The 18,194-nt window shown below is 41.0% G+C and overlaps 2 protein-coding genes across 3 annotated transcripts in view; both read left to right on the top strand.

The window, feature by feature from the left end:
• The first annotated feature begins 44 nt into the window (after positions 1 to 44).
• On the top strand, positions 45 to 8,227 carry gabra6a (gamma-aminobutyric acid type A receptor subunit alpha6a). The gene is made up of 10 exons (XM_078261460.1): positions 45 to 236; positions 313 to 419; positions 560 to 627; positions 980 to 1,200; positions 1,295 to 1,377; positions 1,490 to 1,633; positions 3,354 to 3,506; positions 3,602 to 3,852; positions 5,651 to 5,895; positions 8,206 to 8,227. The coding sequence occupies exons 1-10, from the start codon at positions 190 to 192 to the stop codon at positions 8,225 to 8,227; spliced, it is 1,341 nt and encodes a 446-aa protein (XP_078117586.1). The 5' UTR covers positions 45 to 189.
• Positions 8,228 to 9,458: 1,231 nt separating this feature from the next.
• Positions 9,459 to 18,194, top strand: part of gabrb2a (gamma-aminobutyric acid type A receptor subunit beta2a) — a 33,493-nt gene continuing 24,757 nt past the window's right edge. For both annotated transcript variants that reach the window (XM_078261474.1, XM_078261473.1), the window contains exons 1-3: positions 9,459 to 9,532; positions 9,654 to 9,754; positions 10,178 to 10,245. In XM_078261474.1, coding sequence (XP_078117600.1) covers positions 9,459 to 9,532; positions 9,654 to 9,754; positions 10,178 to 10,245 — 243 coding nt within the window. The remainder of the gene's footprint in view (positions 9,533 to 9,653; positions 9,755 to 10,177; positions 10,246 to 18,194) is intronic.

Genomic DNA, 18,194 nt, shown 5'->3' with positions numbered 1-18,194 from the left:
ACTTTTTCTTTAAAGGAAACCAATAGAATCAACTGTTTGTCTAAAAATGGAGTGGATTTACTAATCTGTTAATTAGATTACTGTTCTTGGTTTAGTGCCTCTGTGTCCTTATGCATACATACCAGTCACTTTAACAACGCCAATAAGGACTCTAGCTGACTGCAAATTTGTTGACAATTTCTCCCCAGGATGGCCGTCCTGACATTAACTTTAGTTACTTTTATCTGCTGGATAAGGTAAGTCTTCCCTCTCTGCTTGAACAAGGGTCAGAGTACCATGAGCCTTGGAGTTGAACCTTTTATTTCTCTGCAGTCTTGGTAGTGTACTTGGAATTGAGAAGATTTACTCGGACAACATCACTCTCATTTTGGATCGACTTTTGGATGGTTATGACAACAGACTACGACCAGGATCTGGAGGTAATTCAGACTTTAAATCCTAAAGCCTTGTTTCTAAAGATTGATATATTTAGTGATACAATAATCAGATTGTGTAAGTCTATTATTGTGCATCTTGTGTTGTTGTGTGCGTTGTACAGTTGTTATAATTACTGCTGCAGGTGGTGTTACGGAGGTGAAAACAGACATCTTTGTCACCAGCTTTGGACCTGTTTCAGATGTTGAGATGGTAAAATACTACTGCTGTAAGGAGATGTTTATGTGCAGACTGTGGGAGATAACAGCGCTTCATCTAATGAGCTTTAATATGTTTGACCTGCTCTATAACTCCATTACTGATGGCCTCTAAATCAATATGACAATATGTCAGACAGAGGGAATGGCTGAATGGATTGATTAATGATTATCTGGGATGAGTGGCATCCATCACTGCCTCATCATCTCTCCACACCTTCCACTGCAAGTTGAAATGGCTCTCCAGTATCATGCAGACTGATGAATGAATGAATATGTAAGTTTGAAACTAGAATTTAGGGAATGGTTTATTTTACATCCACTAACACGTTATGTTCATGCATCAGGAGTACACCATGGACATGTTCTTCCGTCAGATGTGGGTTGATGAGCGGCTAAAATTTGAGGGCCCCCCTGAAATCCTGCGACTGAACAACCGCATGGTGGACAAAATCTGGACGCCAGACACTTTCTTCCAAAACTCCAGGAAGTCAATTTCTCATAACACGACCACACCTAACAAACTCTTCCGCATCATGCAGAACGGGACTGTCCTCTACACCATGAGGTGATCTTACTTATTGTTTTGTTGATGAGATATTTAGTAGACACTAGGTTTATAGGAAGAGATAACTTGTGTCTGTGTGTTCTTTTGCTGTTAGGCTGACCATTGACGCAGAGTGTCCAATGAGGCTGATGGACTTCCCTATGGACGCTCACTCCTGTCCTCTCAGGTTTGGAAGCTGTAAGTATAACAGCTGTGTTCATAAACAAAAGGAATAATAATGCCCAGATTCATAAATGTGTCTCCCCTTGAGTTTTTCAAAGTTGTTCCTGATTTCCTTTGCATTGTTTAGATGCCTACACGAGCAGTGAAATCCTTTTCACTTGGAGGAAGGGACCAGTAGCCTCTGTCGAGTGTCCCGCTGAGTCCATGAGTCTTCTGCAATATGACCTAGTGGGACAGACTTTGTCCAGTGAAATATTCAAATCAAACACAGGTAACGCTTACCGTCAGCTATCACATTGCTCTTCTTATAAGGACACTTTTGCAGTCGTACCCGCAACCTTAAGTTTAATTTGAAAAAAATCTAGGGCTGTCAATTGATTAAAAAATGTAATCTAATTAATTACATACTCTGTGATTAATTAATCGAAATTAATCGCATACATAATTAACGGTGCCTGAACCGATACTTTTTAAAAAAGTAAAAAAAAAAAAAAAAAAAAAAGGGTACTAAACAACAGTTGGTTACATTAAAGAACGGCTTGTTTATTGTTAAGGCCATATGGTCAAAATTAAATGATTTAATAATAATGTATAACAATAACAATAACTTATTTCACTAGTAAATTGCTGTTGAACGACAAAAACAACAACCAGATAGGAAAAGGACATTTACAATAACTTCAAATGCACCACGAGGCTGTAGTTTACCAAATTCATTGAACGCACCGGCTGCGGTGTTTCTCCGACGGCAGCTGCAGATTGTTACATACCGGTGTTGAATCCTCTACAGTGAAACACAGTCAAACTTTACACCGTTTAGCGTTAGCTGTCAGCATTGTAACCGTGTTTAATCCAGCTACTAGCTAGCGGTAGGCTAACGTTAGCTGCTGTTGAGTATAGTGTTAACTAGCGACCACATGCAGCGGGGTTTGTGTTTCCTGTAACGTCTGTTTCAGAGCAGCAGAGAGAAGCGCAGACATATCAGTGGCACCAGATTTTCGTGCAAACGTCAATATGGAATGGATTAATCTGCTTTAATTTTTTTAACGCGTTATTTTTTCTCAGATTAATTAATCGAAATTAACGCGTTATTTTGACAGCCCTAAAAAAATCTCATGAACTGATGGATCTGAGAGTAAGAGGTCAGATGAGTCTCTTTAAACTCTGCACTAGTGTCCATTACTCCCCAACAGTAGAGCCGGTATAAAAGCAAAGACTTCCTTGAGCAGCCATCTAGTGTAAGATGCTTAAGTGGTCAGGCCTAATGCGTACAGTGTGCCTTTAAAAAGAACTATGGGGTTTAAAGCCCAGTGAATGCACCGATAGAGAGGAGGAAGGATGGAGTAGCGTGTGTGTGTGTGTGTGTGTGTGTGTGTGTGTGTGTGTGTGTGCGCGCGTGCGCGCGCGCGCGTTTTCTCTTTTCACCAGAAGAAGGAGACGTGCTCCCCTGCTGTGAACCTAGCAGATTCCTGAAATAGAGAGAAAAGGATGAGGCAGGCTCCAAAACGTAGAGAGGATACCCATTTGGAAAACAGAGAGAGAGAGAAAACCCGTGTGTGTGTGTGTGTGTGTGTGTGTGTGTGTGTGTGTGTGTGTGTGTGTGTGCAGCAGCAGCAGCAGCAGAAGCGTGTTTTTGGTCTGTAAATGTCTGCATGCATGTGTTTAGACAGAGCAGGGCAGTGTTAGGATAGTGACACTGCATGCTCTCCTTCTGCCCCCTCCTCACCTGCTCCTTCTTCTTGACTTTATCCCATGTCTGCTGTGCTCCCTCCTCCTTCCGTTCTCCTTTTAGTCCTTCCTCTCTTCCTTCCTCTTGTCTCTTACATTCTGTCTTTCAGTTTGAGGGCTATTCCCATCCTAACAGCAGCAATAGATCTTTATGTTTCTTTCAGCAGCTATTCTGTTTCAAGGGCGGGCTAAGGAATCCGTTCTGCGCTACTCTGCTCTGTCCCTCGGGGTTGCTCTCATCACACATGCTGTTTATCTTGCAGGTCACTACTCTGTGCAGGTGGTCCATTTCCACCTCAAGAGGAAGCTGGGCTACTACCTTATACAGACTTACGTTCCTCTTATAATGGTTGTTGTGCTGTCACAAGTCTCTTTTTGGATCAACAAAGAGTCTGTTCCTGCACGCACAGTTGCTGGTATGCCCCTATTCCCACCAATGAATGTGAACAAATCATGTTTGTTATAGTAATACTTCTCTTTGTGTGTTTCATAAATGCTTGTCTTCCTCCAGGCATCACCACAGTGCTGACCATGACCACCTTGAGCATCAGCGCCCGTCAGTCACTTCCCAAAGTAGCCTATGCCACCGCCATGGATTGGTTCATTGCTGTGTGTTTTGCCTTTGTGGCGTCGGCTCTTGTCGAGTTTGCAGCTGTAAACTACTTTGCCACCCTCCAGGCCAACCGTCTGAAGAAGCAGAAAGCTAGACGAGAAAAGCTTGAGGTGTTAGATACCGGCAGCGATGATGAAAACGCAATTTCGGTGAGAAGCTGACTTTATATCATCATTAAAACATGGTGATCCCTTAATTGAGTGCAACAGATTACCCAGCACCTTTCTGTGCCAATTTTATACCAGAATGTAGAACCAGAATATACCAAAAAAAACTGTTTCAATTCATATAAACATAAAACAACAACAACTGTAGAAAAGTGGTATATTAAGATTTTAAGGCCCCTAAAACATGGTTTAAATTGTTAGTATGTCTCTATAACATGAATATTAATAACTAAATAAGCAGCAATTAGTTCAACAGTCAAAATCTCAGCAAATGTTCTTCGGACTGTGTGGATGTGGTCATTACATTTAGATTTAAATGAAGCAAAACTCCTGTGTGACGTCGTGTTTTTCCAACAAACCACACAGAACACTGAAATCTCATAACGAAATGTGAAATAACCAAAATTGTTGTAACTTCAGCAGAAACTCTTGTGTTAATGTAGGACACCATCGCTCATAGTAAGACGCTGATCAAAAAAATAGGTTTTCAGATCCTTTAAGAGTAGAAATGTAACATATATATAATACATATCAGAAAATTACCGTATTTATTTAGGTAAGACTCTGACATTTCAGTAAAACAAAAGCATAAAAAACACGATAATGGATCTATTTTAAAAGTTAAAGAAATAGTTAAATACCGACCAGCAGCCGGTTAGCTTACCTTAGAACAGCTTTGGTTGCTGTTTGCCCCTGTTTTCAGTCGTAATGCTAAGCTTAGCTAACCGGCTGCTGGCTTTAGCAAAATATTTAGCATACAGACACGAGAGTGGTATCAAGCTTAATGCTCAGCAAGAAAGCAAATAGGCGTGTTTCCCAACATGCTTTCTTCAAAATGGAAAAAATATATGCGAGTAAATAGATCTCTTATCAGTAGAATAAACATTATTTCATTAGAACCCGATTGTCTGCAGTGAAAGGAAGTTTGAAAAAACAAACCAATGATTTGAGTGGGTTCCTGGTTATAAACAGGTATAAATATACATCTTACCACCCAGATTTTCTACCATAAGAAATGAGTATAGGATAGTAGGTTTTGTTCCTAAACGTGGTATGATAGCAACCTGCTCAGCAACATTAGCTTATGCTATCACTTGAAGAGAAGGGGCGTGATTCATATCACGTGGCATCTCAAATGGATTTATAGCTAATAATGGTGAGTGGAGGTACAGAGTATCCTCACTGTTGCAGAGTATGATACAGTGATGTTGATAATGAACAGGAAGCCAGCAGCAGCTCCAGACTCAGATGTAGAGAAAAAGAAATCATGCCACAGATCGGAGGTCTTTTTCTATGCATTTCCAAGTAGTCACCCTGCCTCTTCCATTCTCCTCATTCAGGGCACACCACACATTAAATAGTAATATGTGCTGTTGTAGTGCTCTCATCTCTACCTATATGCTTTATGCTAATATAGTAAGCCACCACAGCTTCCTCCTGGGATCTGTCTCACGTGTGGGGCTCATGGTTAGATTCTTTAAAAATAGCCTCAATGTGAGAACAGAGAACAACTCCAGCACTCCTCCCTGCATAATCTCCTAACCATCCTATGGGCATCCAGCTAACTATCTGCCGCCATTGAGAAAGCTCCTGTGGGAACCCACATAACTGCCAGCCTTATATACTGTACATTATATCCAGCACAATTAAATCACCATACATGTACTTGCTGGCTTGAAATTCCCTAACTACCATTTTTCTCTCACTGAGGAGAAACCCCACAAAACACACACTTACTCATCTCTTCCTGCTTTTCCTCCAAACCACCCCCTCCCACCAGTTGGACAGCAGCCATCAGGAAGACCTGAAGAGAAGAAACCACTCAGTGTGTCGCAGTGAGCCAGGAGAAGCTTCACGGGTGCCGATTTTCCTCCAGCAGGGCTCAGCTTTTCCTCAAATCCCGCAGCTGGCTGGCACCAGCCCCATCGACAAGTACGCCCGCATCCTCTTCCCCCTGGCCTTTGCGCTCTTCAACCTAGTCTACTGGTACATCTACCTGGCCAAGGACACCATGGAGATCGCCAGGTACACTAGTCACATTCAGCTATAAGGGTCTGATGATAGTCTCTATTTCTCTTATTATCAACGAATCCAAATCCAACAATGAGTTGATTGTACTAAATTGTCTGTGTAGCCAATGCCTGATATAACTTAGTGCTCCAGGAACTTCAAAACACATCAATGTGTCACGCTGTTACACTGGGTGACATATTTTTTATTTTGATGAACATGGACACTGTAGTTTATTATGAGTCAATCACACATACTGTATACTGTCCTGGAGCCATAAATACTCACTTGAGCACCAAATGTGTATTAATCCACACCTGAAAATATAGTCCCCAATAAATAAACAATTTACTCCCGTAGAGTAACCTTTAAAGCTAAAAACTACAGAACCCACATGTTTTACGATATTACTTTGAGTTGAAAAAACATTAAACATGAAACATCAGCATTATCCTTAAATTGTTCTTTCACTGTAGGTAATTGCAAGTTAGTCCCAACTATTTTGGCTTGTGACCCCCCTAACACAAAGCAATATCTACCTGCAACCTCATATAAAAGGTTGAATATGTTAACCAGTTATGAAAGAGTGATTATCTCTGATTATTACTTGGAGAATTGAAGAGGAAGAATTGTCTGGTATTTCACAGGAAAAGTTAAATATAAGAAAAGCCTGAAAAAAGACCCATCATTTAAAGTGCTCATGTTATGCTCATTTTCAGGTTCATAATTGTATTTAGAGGTTGTGCCAGAATAGGTTTACATGGTTTCATTTTCAAAAAAACATCATATTTTTGTTGTACTGCACATTGCTGCAGCTACTCTTTCACCCTGTGTGTTGAGCTCTCTGTTTTAGCTACAGAGTGAGACATCTCACTTCTATTCAATCTTTGTTGGGAGTCGCACATGTGCAGTAGCTAGGTAAGGACAACTACCCAGTCAGAAGCAGAGTATGAGGGCGTGCCATGGTAGCAGCTAGGCGAGCATTATAATGTGTTACAAAGTGACGCACGCTCGTCACGGAAGGAAAAGGCTGGACTACAACAGAGCTGTTTGGAGCAGTTTGTGAACAGTGTTTTCTGTTGGAGATGGTAAGTCCCTTTGGGGTGGACTTTGGCCTTTTTCACTTTGTAAACCTATAACATGTACAAAAAAAGATATATAACACAATAAAGCCAAAAAAGCATAATATGAGCACTTTAAGTAACAGAGCGCCTTTTTATTTTTGCAAACCTTAAGGTTTATGTTGTGACCGTTTGGGGGCGGTCCCAGCCCCATGAGCCACTGACATGAGCATACACACTACTGGTGATTTTACCCAGAATTACATCTTACAAGAAAGCTTCCCTTTGGAGTTTAACCTTTAACCTTTTAAGTCTTGTGTGACAAGCATTCTTGTACAAACGAGGTAAAAAAGGAGAGGGGGAAATCCGAAAAGGATATTTATGCATACTTACTTTGTATCTCAAAGAGCTACAACCCTGTCTCACTCTGCTCCAATTATGATAGCTTCAGTGGAACAATAACTACCCACAGTTTTTGTCAAAGACTTTTATCTAGGCAGTAAAGGCATCAATAATTTCTAATGCTGAAACAGCCCTGGGAGTTGTAGAAGGGGGGAAAAAAGAGGAGAATGATGTTAGGTGGCGTTGTTGCTGCATTACTGCCAGCACTGTGGCTTTTATCATCATCATAGAATTACAATACAAAAAGGGCTGGGCGCTCAGTTCATTTGAGAAGAAAAAGATGCATCAAGCTTTCTCCTCTTTTATATAAGTTTTACCTGAGGGTTTCTCGATGGGGGGCAGGTCTCCCGGGCAAGAAAACCAGAGCTTGCTTTGTACATTAAGCACATGAAAAAGTGACTATTCACTTTCCCGCTTATAAGTGAACCACCTATACAACACAAAGCTCCATGTCCAAGAAAGAAAGAGAGAGATACAGTGCAAAAAAAACAGAGAAAGAGTGAGAGAGACGGATGAGAGAGAGAGAGAGGTGTTATGCAACACAGGGGAATGCAAATCTGCTCATCATGCTTCCCATGTTCCTGTCAGAGAATTGTATGGTTATTTTGTTCATAACGTTCTGCAGAATAATGAGAGAGACAAGATGGAGAGCATGAGAACAGCTGCATCACATCAATTCCCTTTACATATTTTTGCCACGCCCCTCGCTTGATACTTTTGAAGAAGGCACTGAGAGTACAGGGAGCACAGTTACAGTTTGGGCTGTGCAGTGTACTGCAGATAGAGAGTCTCTAAATGTGGGAAGAGAGGTTTCTGTATGCTCCTCTCACATTTTTTGCTCTGCTGTATTCTTGTCTTGCAGGAACGCGTCTCTTAAAAACTGAGAGGACCTGGAAAAGGCCATGTGCAGCCTGAGAGACCTTCAGCATCCAGCCAGCCAGCCAGCCAGCCTCACCCTCCTGTCTCTCTGTGTGTGTGAACAAACTCTCAGCGGTTTCTCTGCTCTCATCTGACAGAGGAAATGAATCAGAAACTCATTTATTCTCCTACCGCACATCTATTCATTTCACAGGCTGTGACCACTGCCCACTTGTGTTCTGATCAGTAGCTGAAGAGCTGCCCTTCACGGGCCTCAATCACTTTAAAGCCCACCACGTACACACAACAACTTCTCGGGGCCCCCGGACTAAGACAGACGCCACACACACACACACACACACACACACACACACACACACACAGTACGCGTGACACTCAGATGCACACTTAGACACACAAACCAAGAAACACATCAAAAAGAAGTGGATGATATAATCTATGATGGCTGTAACTGGTGGTGATGCAACAGTGAACCAATGCTTTCAGAAGCCTGCCCTCTACAGAAGCATAGCTCCCACTACAACAAGATCAAAGGCAATTTACAGGAGCCTCGCATCCCTCCCCGCGGCTTCAAAAATCAACTCAAACCTGAGAAAATGAATTGTGGGATTGTGTTTTTCATCCCACCTTTCTGCTCTGGCGCTCTGTTGCTCCCTCTGCATTTCCAGATCTACTGCAGGTCCTCTTTAAACATTGCAGGGAAGAGTAGGATTTAATACCCATAAGTGTTGATGGTATTCATTTTCTATTTTTGTACAGATGCTGCATGATTGTTGGGCACAGATGTTTACATATAAAGTGTCTACTTGCAATGGATGGAGTGTTATTCTCTTTTTAGCCACTTAGCATGTGCAGTAACATAACACTGAAGGAATAGGAATCTTAAGTTTTCATTTTGACCACTTTAACCCTTCAGTCCCATTGTTTGACCTTGTCATGATATAGACAAACTCGCCTGCCCTGTAATAAACATAAAAATAAAACATGCCTGAAATTAACACCGCTGTTGTTCATTTTACTCCTGGCATACATGTTTGCTTCTTCATTACGCACAACCACTTGTCCCTTTAATATTTTTCTCTGCAATGGAAACTGCTCATCCACCATCATCAGTCTCCACTCTTTGATCTTGGGCTGGCTGCACGCATGCGCCTCTCATTGGCTCCTCTGCACTGTCTGGAGTAAGTTGGATGCGCGCTCTCACTCGCATCCCGAAACCGCCTCAATACTGTTGCGATGGGGAGGATCAGGAAAAACCACTTTGGGATTTTGACTTTTTCTTTAATAGTGACTTTTGTCTGTGCTCAAAGGTAATCTCGTTTTCCTGTTTTGGTCCTCTCTGTCTTGCATGCCATGTAGCCTCTGTTAAAGCGTGCCTCGCGTGTGATATTAATAAGCTGTTTTGCATTACACCACTTTTTTCTCCCACAGCGTCAAGGATCTCAAAGATCCGAGCAATATGCCTCTGGTAAAAGAAACAGTGGACAGACTGATGAAAGGATACGACATTCGGTTGAGGCCAGATTTCGGAGGTAACGAGCACATTGAAACGGAATGTCATGTTTTCACGCCTTCCTGACGTGCAATACATGTGTAATGAATCGCAAAATCTGCTTTAATTAATCATTCCTTCACAGCCAAATAGGCCTTTCCAATTAGGCTATGAGAGAAATGATGTGTAGCCTATATTTAATTTGATGGAGGTGATAAGACAGGCTTTTGAACGTGATCGATCCCGCTCATCAATGTTTGATTATGCCACTAAAAAGATTAAATTAACCGCATTTAAGCTCATCTTCGTGTTAAACATGAGCTTTTTTGAAGAGGCTGATGATGCACAAGTCTCCTGTAGGTGGATGGGAGCAGAGAGAAACCTGAGCGCACGTCACGAATTTGTTAAATTTACATGATGAGAGAATTATTCATCTTGTATTAATGCCTCTTTTCCTTCACAGGTGCGCCGGTGGCTGTGGGAATGAATATAGACATAGCCAGTATAGACATGGTGTCTGAAGTCAATATGGTAGGTGCATCTTCATGATTATTAACCCGCTTAATGTAGCAAATTGTGGCTGGCACGGATGGAATACCCCAGAAGTGGGCTACTTATCACGGGTCAGTGTGTGTGATTGTGAGCTGGGATAATGTGAGCCGGGCTGAGGCATCTTGTGAATAATTTTTTTTACTCGTGTAAAAAAAATTGTGAAGTGTGAAGGCTTCCGTTCCCAAACACATCATCGCCATCCTCCTCTCAGTCTCCGCATTTGCAGTTCTGGTGTGCTGCTGCATTTGAATTCAAAACACACACTCACTGGCGCACTCGGACGCACAGCCCCGGCAGCGCGCGCGGATAGCTCTGTGTGTGTGTGTGTGTGTGTGTGTGTGTGTGTGTGTGTGTGTGTGTGTGTTCCTGACTGCTTCACGTTGTCAAGCCTCGGTGGTGTAATTTTGTTGACACGCACCCACCCCTCCTCATCCCCTCTCCTGTGTCCTCTCCATGCAGTTACCTTTAAAATGAATTAAAACACTCTCTTCGTCTCCAAACTGGCTTCCTTTGGTGTTCTTTAAGGCTTTTAATTCGGGCGACCAATCACATCATCACCGACTACGTAAATTATCTTCCCCCTTACTTGTCAGATGACGTAAGCAATTTGTTAATAATACATGTTCATGTTCAATCATACAGCATTGCAACAAAAGAAAGAAAGGGCTTGAGCTTTGGTGCACAAAGATGAACGTTATGTGCGACTTGGAGAGGACAGGGGGAAAAGTTCAGCAGCCCATGCAAGAGCACCCCCTATTGATCCCTTTGACAGACAGACACACAGACAGACAGACAGACAGACAGACAGACAGCAACCCACAGGAAACTGATGGCAATTACTTCAGTGTAGCTCGGCTGCATTAAATAGACTATGTGTCTAGTGTAATATTACTGGTTTTGCCCATTTGATTTTTTTATGCTTTGAGAAAAATATTAAAGGCAGTCTTTGCAAAGAATGTGAGAAAAGATCATTTACAAAGCAGCCTGTCTAGTAGAGCAACATAACAGAGATGTTATATAAGATCATGAAAAACCAGTTTGCCAGTAGGAATGTCAGAGGATGTGTTTTCTATTATTAATTGAGTCAGTTTTAAGTTTGATTCGGCAGCCTGTCAAATGTCTGTGGTCATTTTAAACTGCACTGAATACGTTTTTATAAATACAGCAGCATGTGCGAGTTGGAAACACTGAATATGGTCAGAGCTTTTCCTTTGATGGAAATGATTTATTTTGGTGGAGGATGCAGCCAGAACGGATGTGCCTTGGGGGTCCAGGGAGATTTGAAATAGAAACCCCTCACTTGCTTTGGCCTCCTTCTTTCTCCCTCTTCCTCCTCCATCCTTCCCATCCCACCACTTTGACTGGATCCCTGGCTGTGACTCTGGGCTCAGTAGCCATGTAATCCACCTCTGCCTTGCTCCAAAGGGTTATCTTACTTAAGAACTAGGCATCTATGCGAGCATTCATCTGGAAAAAAACACTGCTTCATACATCCGTGTGAGTGTGTAACAAAACACAAAACTGTGCACAAACAGTGAATGGCGGCTGACGTCATGCAACTCCCTGTGGCTATGAGAGAGCGTTCATCTCGCCCATTTCTCAGAAAAGCTCTTCCTGCCAGATCTGCACAGGCGTCCCTTTGACACGGCGGACACATTTAGACGAAAAGTTTAAATAAATAACATCCAAAGACCTCAGCGGACTTGTGTTCCACACATTGTTGTCACCTTCTGAAAAATCCTCCCTGCAACTTACATAACAGGTCGGATTCTCCTCCTCATCCTTTCTTTACGTCCATCTCTCTTTGGTACAATAGAGGATAACAGCAGCTGACAAGATTGATCTCAGAGAAATCAATAATATCACGTGCACCGTGATCACGAGGATGGAGTTGGTGACCTGTGCTCGGCTTTGATCCTCCTCATCAGGGGCAGCTGCTTTCAAGATTAAAGTGCTGAGAGGGAAAACAACACAGAGAGGCGAGGATGAAACCAGAGAAGGCAGTAAAGAACAGGGTGGGAGAGAAGTGAAGGTTACTGTGATCAGTTTCACCATCTCTATTGATATCTACATCCTGGTGGATGCCAGGGAAACATTTCTAGCAGACCCTGTTACCACAAGAGAGTTTCAGACAGTGCTTCATTAGCCCTTCAACATACACTTTCCTTTTTTCTATTTGAGTGGCTTTAAGGTTGGAAAACCATCTTATTCCACACTGTCTGACTCTGTCACATATTGACCCTTTAGCATCTTGTTCCAGCTCCTTATTGAAGCCAAATGACGTTCAATCATCAAATGGATATTCTAGATCTTTTGTGCGTCATTTAATATAAATTTTTCACAAATTTAAGCCGTAAATATTTGGTGCTTTAGAAAACGTTAGTGTGTCTATAATAATCAAAAAATAATCTGGAGTTTGAGCAGTATTTAGATGTATAGCATGAGTTTGTAATGACTGTCCCAGCAGTGCTTCAGTGAGGTGTGAGGGGTTATAAACACAACTCTACAGATGCTGCAAGTAATCTGCTTATTATTTAATTGATCATTTGATAATTGATGACTTGATAATTGTGTTGTCTAACAAATGTCAGCAAAAAGTAAGGACTGTCAATTATAAGTTCCTACAGAGCCCATGTTGAGGTCTTTGAGTGTCTTGTTCAATCAACAGTCCAAAACCCTTGATTTTTAGTTTACTGTAAAACCCAGAGAAAACCAGAAAAAATAATCAAACTTGAAAAGCAATTTTTTTGTGTTGCCATTTAAAAAAAATAAAAATTACTTCAGAATTACAAAAAAGTCAGTGTCATACTAATATTAATCGCAGGGAACCTTAAGGTGATCTTAAAACTGGAAAAAATGCAGAGCATGGAGAAAAGTTGTATGAAAAGCCTTTATTCAGTTAGGCACATCTGTTAAAATGTTGACCGGTTTTTAACTGAATTGTTTCTAAAGAAAACTGAACCCCTTGTTTATGATCAGACCATGTCAGTTACACTGAATTTTGCATGTAAAGTATATGAACCTGACGGAAAATGGAGTCATTTGCTGTCAGAAATGAAAGAATATGATTGGGTTGGAAATGAGTGTTTGTTAGCAGGCCTGCCATCATGGCGGTGAGCAGGTCTGGGCTGTAGACAGCTGCTCGCTCTTCTAATTAAAGATAAAAAGGCCTCTGGTGGAGAACAAACTCTGCATTTTGGTCCGGGCAGATTAAAACTATTGTGGCATTTTTTTCTTCTCCGCTGACATGAAGGGCAGGATGGTAGTTGAGGTAGTTTTTGCTTTTCTGTGACGTTCACGTTTATACGTGCCATAGGGGAGTCACTTTTTTTGGTGAATTCTCTTGTGATCCACAACAATGGCCCGTTGAGGCTCAAAGGTCAGCCGCGTTGTCGGGCAATAAAAATGTGCAGGTCAGTCAGCGCCGTGGTAGCAGCCTCGCCTGCATGACATTACAAATGTGCTATTTTGAGAGGGAAGTGTCCTCCGAGTCCGAGGTGTGACCACACATCCTTGCTGACTGACTAGGGTTAGTGCAAAATATGGCACAGATATGATATCATGGCCGAGATCCCCCCCTCAACCCTCCACCCCCTGTTTATCTCTGTCTGTCTGTCTGTCTGTCTGTTCAGCGCTGGCATCCTGCTCCATCACTCATCTCCCTCACTTAGCAGCCTAAATTGCATTTGCATAATGCTGTTTGTTTTTGCTGGAATCACAGATCCAGGAACCGAACCCTGGTTACGGTGCATTAAAAAGTGTTCTGCACACAGGCAGTGCAGCTGATTAAATACAAGTTGAGTCTGTTGTCTCAATGCATAAGCGCTGCATAATGTCTTCAGCATGCCATCTATATGTTGAGTAGCTACAATATGCACGCCGAGGCTGGAATAACGAGAGGAAAATTAGTATTTTTCTTCATCCCGCTTGTTAATTACATGTAAAATACCTGAGGTTGGTGGTTGTTAGGAGGCGCTGCCTGTACTATAATACTGTTCTCTGAATGTTAATTAGCTGGCTGTGAATTAAAAGATTTAAACAAACCAGCTGTGGTGGCTTCTGGGATGGAGGAATTAGTGGGGTGTGAGCTTTCCCTTTATTACGATCATTATCCTGACAAGCGCTGGTTTCTTTACAAGAGTTAGGGGATCTGGCCATAAGATAACAGGAGAGCCAATGACCAGAGAAAACACGACGCGGGCCTCGATGTTACACTACATCTGTGTGAAGGATGCAGCTTCTTGTGTCTGTGAATTAGCAACCATTTTGATCTTGTTTGTCCAAACTGATCCTGTTCCATTTTATTTTCAGCTTGTGGAAAATAAGCTTGTGTTATTTTTACTCAGTGTTGCCATGACAACGCAGCCTCTTTCTTCTTTTTTGGTGGATCTAGGGAAGTCAAGGAAAAGCAAAAAAGGCCTCATTTTCTAGGGACTTTTTCAAGGTTTTCAACATCATAATCCAGGTTAAGGTGATTCTGTTTTTGAAGATGCCAGATTGTTGTTTTTTTGCATTTTGTTGATATTTACAGGATATTTCCCACAGTGTTAATGGCTATATCGTAGTATCTTAGATAAGGCTTCAACAAATGATGATCATTCATTCAATCATCAACTGTTGATTATTTTTTCAATTAATCATTTCATCTTTTACTCTTTTCTGAAAACAGTAAAAAATGCAGATCACAGTTTACCAGAGCCACATTTACATTGCTTGTTTTCTTCGACCATGAAACAGAGAAAAGCAGAAGATTCTCACATTTGAGAAGCTGGGTCAAGCAAATGGTTAACAGTTTTGTATGATCAATGACTTTTACAATTATTCGATTATCAGAATTGCAGCTCTAATCGGAAATATTATGGAATCTTAATTCTGTGTCACCTCTTTTCTGTGGCTTTTCTGAGGTTGCTGCAAAAATGTTAATGAAAACTATGACCAATGCACAGATATATATAAAAAATTTTTTTTTAAATACAAGACAGATTTTTGTCTCTTTGTTCGTCTTGTGCAGCTTTGATTCTGCCGGCTCTGTTTGCTCTGCTGAGCTTTCCAAAAAGCTTAAGACAAGAATGCAGGTTGTCCAGAACAATGTCATTAGTTATGCTGAGTGGACACAGATTAATATGAGTAACAGATTAATATGGTCAGCAGCATAATTACAGCACAAGAACAACACTTAATCCTGCAGCTGTCTTACATGCACGCTGGGGTCTGTGTTTAATGTTTAGTCCATGGAGACTGGGTTCATTTGAAGATGTCAGAAGAGACCATGAGCTTTGAAAAATAAACATTTTGTGTATCTGAAATTAAAACCTGGTAAAAGAAAAGTTTGTAAAATGTGCCAAAATATGCATATGTTAAACATTAGGTGTCATACTTTTCAATGATTGTGTAATTTTCTTAAATCATAATTTATTTGCCCTGTACATTTGTAAACCGAATAGAGGCTTTCCGAAATGCATTTCTTCTAATGCACTTTATGAAAGTTAATCCGATTTAAAAAATTGAAAGAGTAATCCTATTTGTTTTAAACACTTAACCTTGCAGAGTCCCACTGCAAGAGCAAAGTTACACCAAGTTTAAATTGGTCATAATATATTTTCCTAATAAAACAGGGAGTAAGTTAGCCAGCTCCATTAAAAGCCCTTAATAATGTGTTTATGACTCCCTTAATGATTCTGTCAGGCACTTTCTCCACTGGAGCTAAGTAGCTGAAAAAAGACCCGTTAGAGAGTCATGAAGGCGTCCATGTTGTCAGTTACCTCAGGATGTGTATGCAACTCATTCAGAATGCACTAACTCCCTCTTTGACCCCTAATATTTCATTTTAAGCCCATACTTAACCGGACACAGCTTGACCAGTTGATGTGCTGTGGCATCTCTTCCAGCTTGTAGATGGGAAGCAAACAGACAAGAGGCTGCGATGTCTGCAGACGAGCTTGTTATTGCCCAAACGTTGAATCGTCTCCTCGTAGCTGTGCACAGTAGACAGTGTTATTATCAGCAGATTCTTCCCTGCTTCTGCCTGAGCACTCTGCAGCAGGACACAGCAGATGAAAGCGTTAAGCAATATGGTGGACGTCTGTCTGGTCCCGTAAAGCTGCAGAGGAGAGAGAGAAGCACACATACCAGCTGTCATACCAGCAGTTCATGGACTTTGTTTTTTAACCTTTACGTTTTGTTGAAATTGTCTTTCCACACAGACCACAATGCTGTATGTGTATTTTCTTTTTAAATAATTGCATAATCAATAATTCCCCCCCCCTTAAATATGTTTTTCTTTTCTTTTGACCTTATTAAAACACAACAATAGCCTATGGGAGTGGTAACTATTGTCTTTGCAACAAACTGCAAATCTGATGGCAAAATACAGAAATCAGAAACCATAAAGCATTGTTTTAGTAGTATAAATATAATATATGCAGAGGTTTTAACAAAATGTCTTTATTAGCTATTTACAACTGCTATAAAATGAACATGGTGATGCTTAGGATTTGTATGGGCTATACATAAACAAATTTATATTGATTTTGTTTGCCAAAAAATAATTAACAAACAAAGAAACATACATGTTAGTCTGAGGTTTCTGATGTTTGAGGTCAATTTAGTCTGGCTTACCGGATGTCCAGTGCTGGGATAAAGCCTGTCCCTCCCCTTCCGCTATCTCTGGAATCTATTTTGCAATGGCCTTTTTAGCACTATTTAGCGCTGGCCAAGATGATTGTGATTGGTTTATAGAAATACAAACATCCCAGTGCTTTTTTTTTTCCCTATTCCAGAATGAAAGTCGGTATAGCCAGACCATACTCCAGGGCTGACACAGTGCTGCGGAGATAGGGCTTTACCAGACTAGGGTCAATTAGACCCCGAAGAGGTCCAACTCCCTGTTAGACCTCTTATGAACAAAGTGTTCTAAAACTACAATTACAGAAATCCTAATAAACTAAAAAGAACATGTGAAAATGTGTTGTATTTAACCATGTTTAAAGTGACTGAGGAACTTTCAGTTTGTGTTGATTCTAGCGCCCCATTTGGACAAAAGCGGTAGGCTAGTGTTTTTACCACACCTGCTGCCATAAAGATCTTTTCTAGTGCGTGCCGGCTGGTGCCGTAATGTAATGTCCACGGGAGGAAAGCATGTATTACCCACTGTATTACTGAGTTAGCGTTACAGGGAGGTCATATAGTTGCGATGAATGTTTTGCACAGACAGAAAATCATTTACAATAAGAGAATACGTTACCGATGCATCGTTGCATTTCAAGTGTTGCATACGGTAACTTAGCCTAAGGGAGGAAGAGGGCCAATTCAGGCTCGGTTTTGAATAATTTACAATCCCATAATTGTCTCCATCTGTAGAAAGCCTGACCAACGTCGGTCACTCTACCTTTTAGCTTTTAATGTTAGTTGTTCTTCGTTTAATTTCCTTTTTTTCTGTTATGGCCCTGCACCCGGTATCAGCCCTAACTACAACTTCTAAAATAAAATAAAAATTCAATTGCTACCTTTTACCTGACTGGATACTCAAACGCAAGTTTTTCCGGTGTTACACCAAAATCTGTGACCCATTAGAATGTGTTACTGTAGCGCCGACTACATGACGTACAGTAAATCATTTTGTGACTTTATGGGAAAAATCGGACCTGGGCAAAGTCATTGATAAAAACTATATCAAAATAGCGTTCTTTTCACTGTTTACAGATGTTTGCTGTTACAGGTCATTTATGATCATCAGATGGAAAATTACACAGTTTCAGAAACATTTAAAAGTTACATATAGTGTTACAAACATGTTTTCTAGAGTCTCTATTTTCTGCAATAGGTGTCTGAAATATGTCATCAGTTCAAAATTCATGAAAAGTCATGATGTATCAAGCTGATAAAACAATATGGTTTTTGAGTTGTTGTAGAGGGCGGGAGAAGACAAA

Source organism: Sander vitreus, chromosome 10, assembly GCF_031162955.1.
Source record: "Sander vitreus isolate 19-12246 chromosome 10, sanVit1, whole genome shotgun sequence".
In the NCBI taxonomy this organism is placed as follows: domain Eukaryota; kingdom Metazoa; phylum Chordata; class Actinopteri; order Perciformes; family Percidae; genus Sander; species Sander vitreus.
Note: the sequence above shows the minus strand (reverse complement) of the source record. Positions and strands in the feature narration are given on the sequence as shown.

What these genes read in the sequence shown, in the direction of transcription:
- gabra6a (XM_078261460.1), top strand. Translation starts at nt 190, where the DNA reads ATGGCCGTCCTGACATTAACTTTAGTTACTTTTATCTGCTGGATAAG. An exon ending in AATATTCAAATCAAACACAG is followed by an intron (nt 1,634 to 3,353) that starts GTAACGCTTACC and finishes TTTATCTTGCAG; the next exon opens with GTCACTACTCTGTGCAGGTG. An exon ending in ATGATGAAAACGCAATTTCG is followed by an intron (nt 3,853 to 5,650) that starts GTGAGAAGCTGA and finishes CCCTCCCACCAG; the next exon opens with TTGGACAGCAGCCATCAGGA.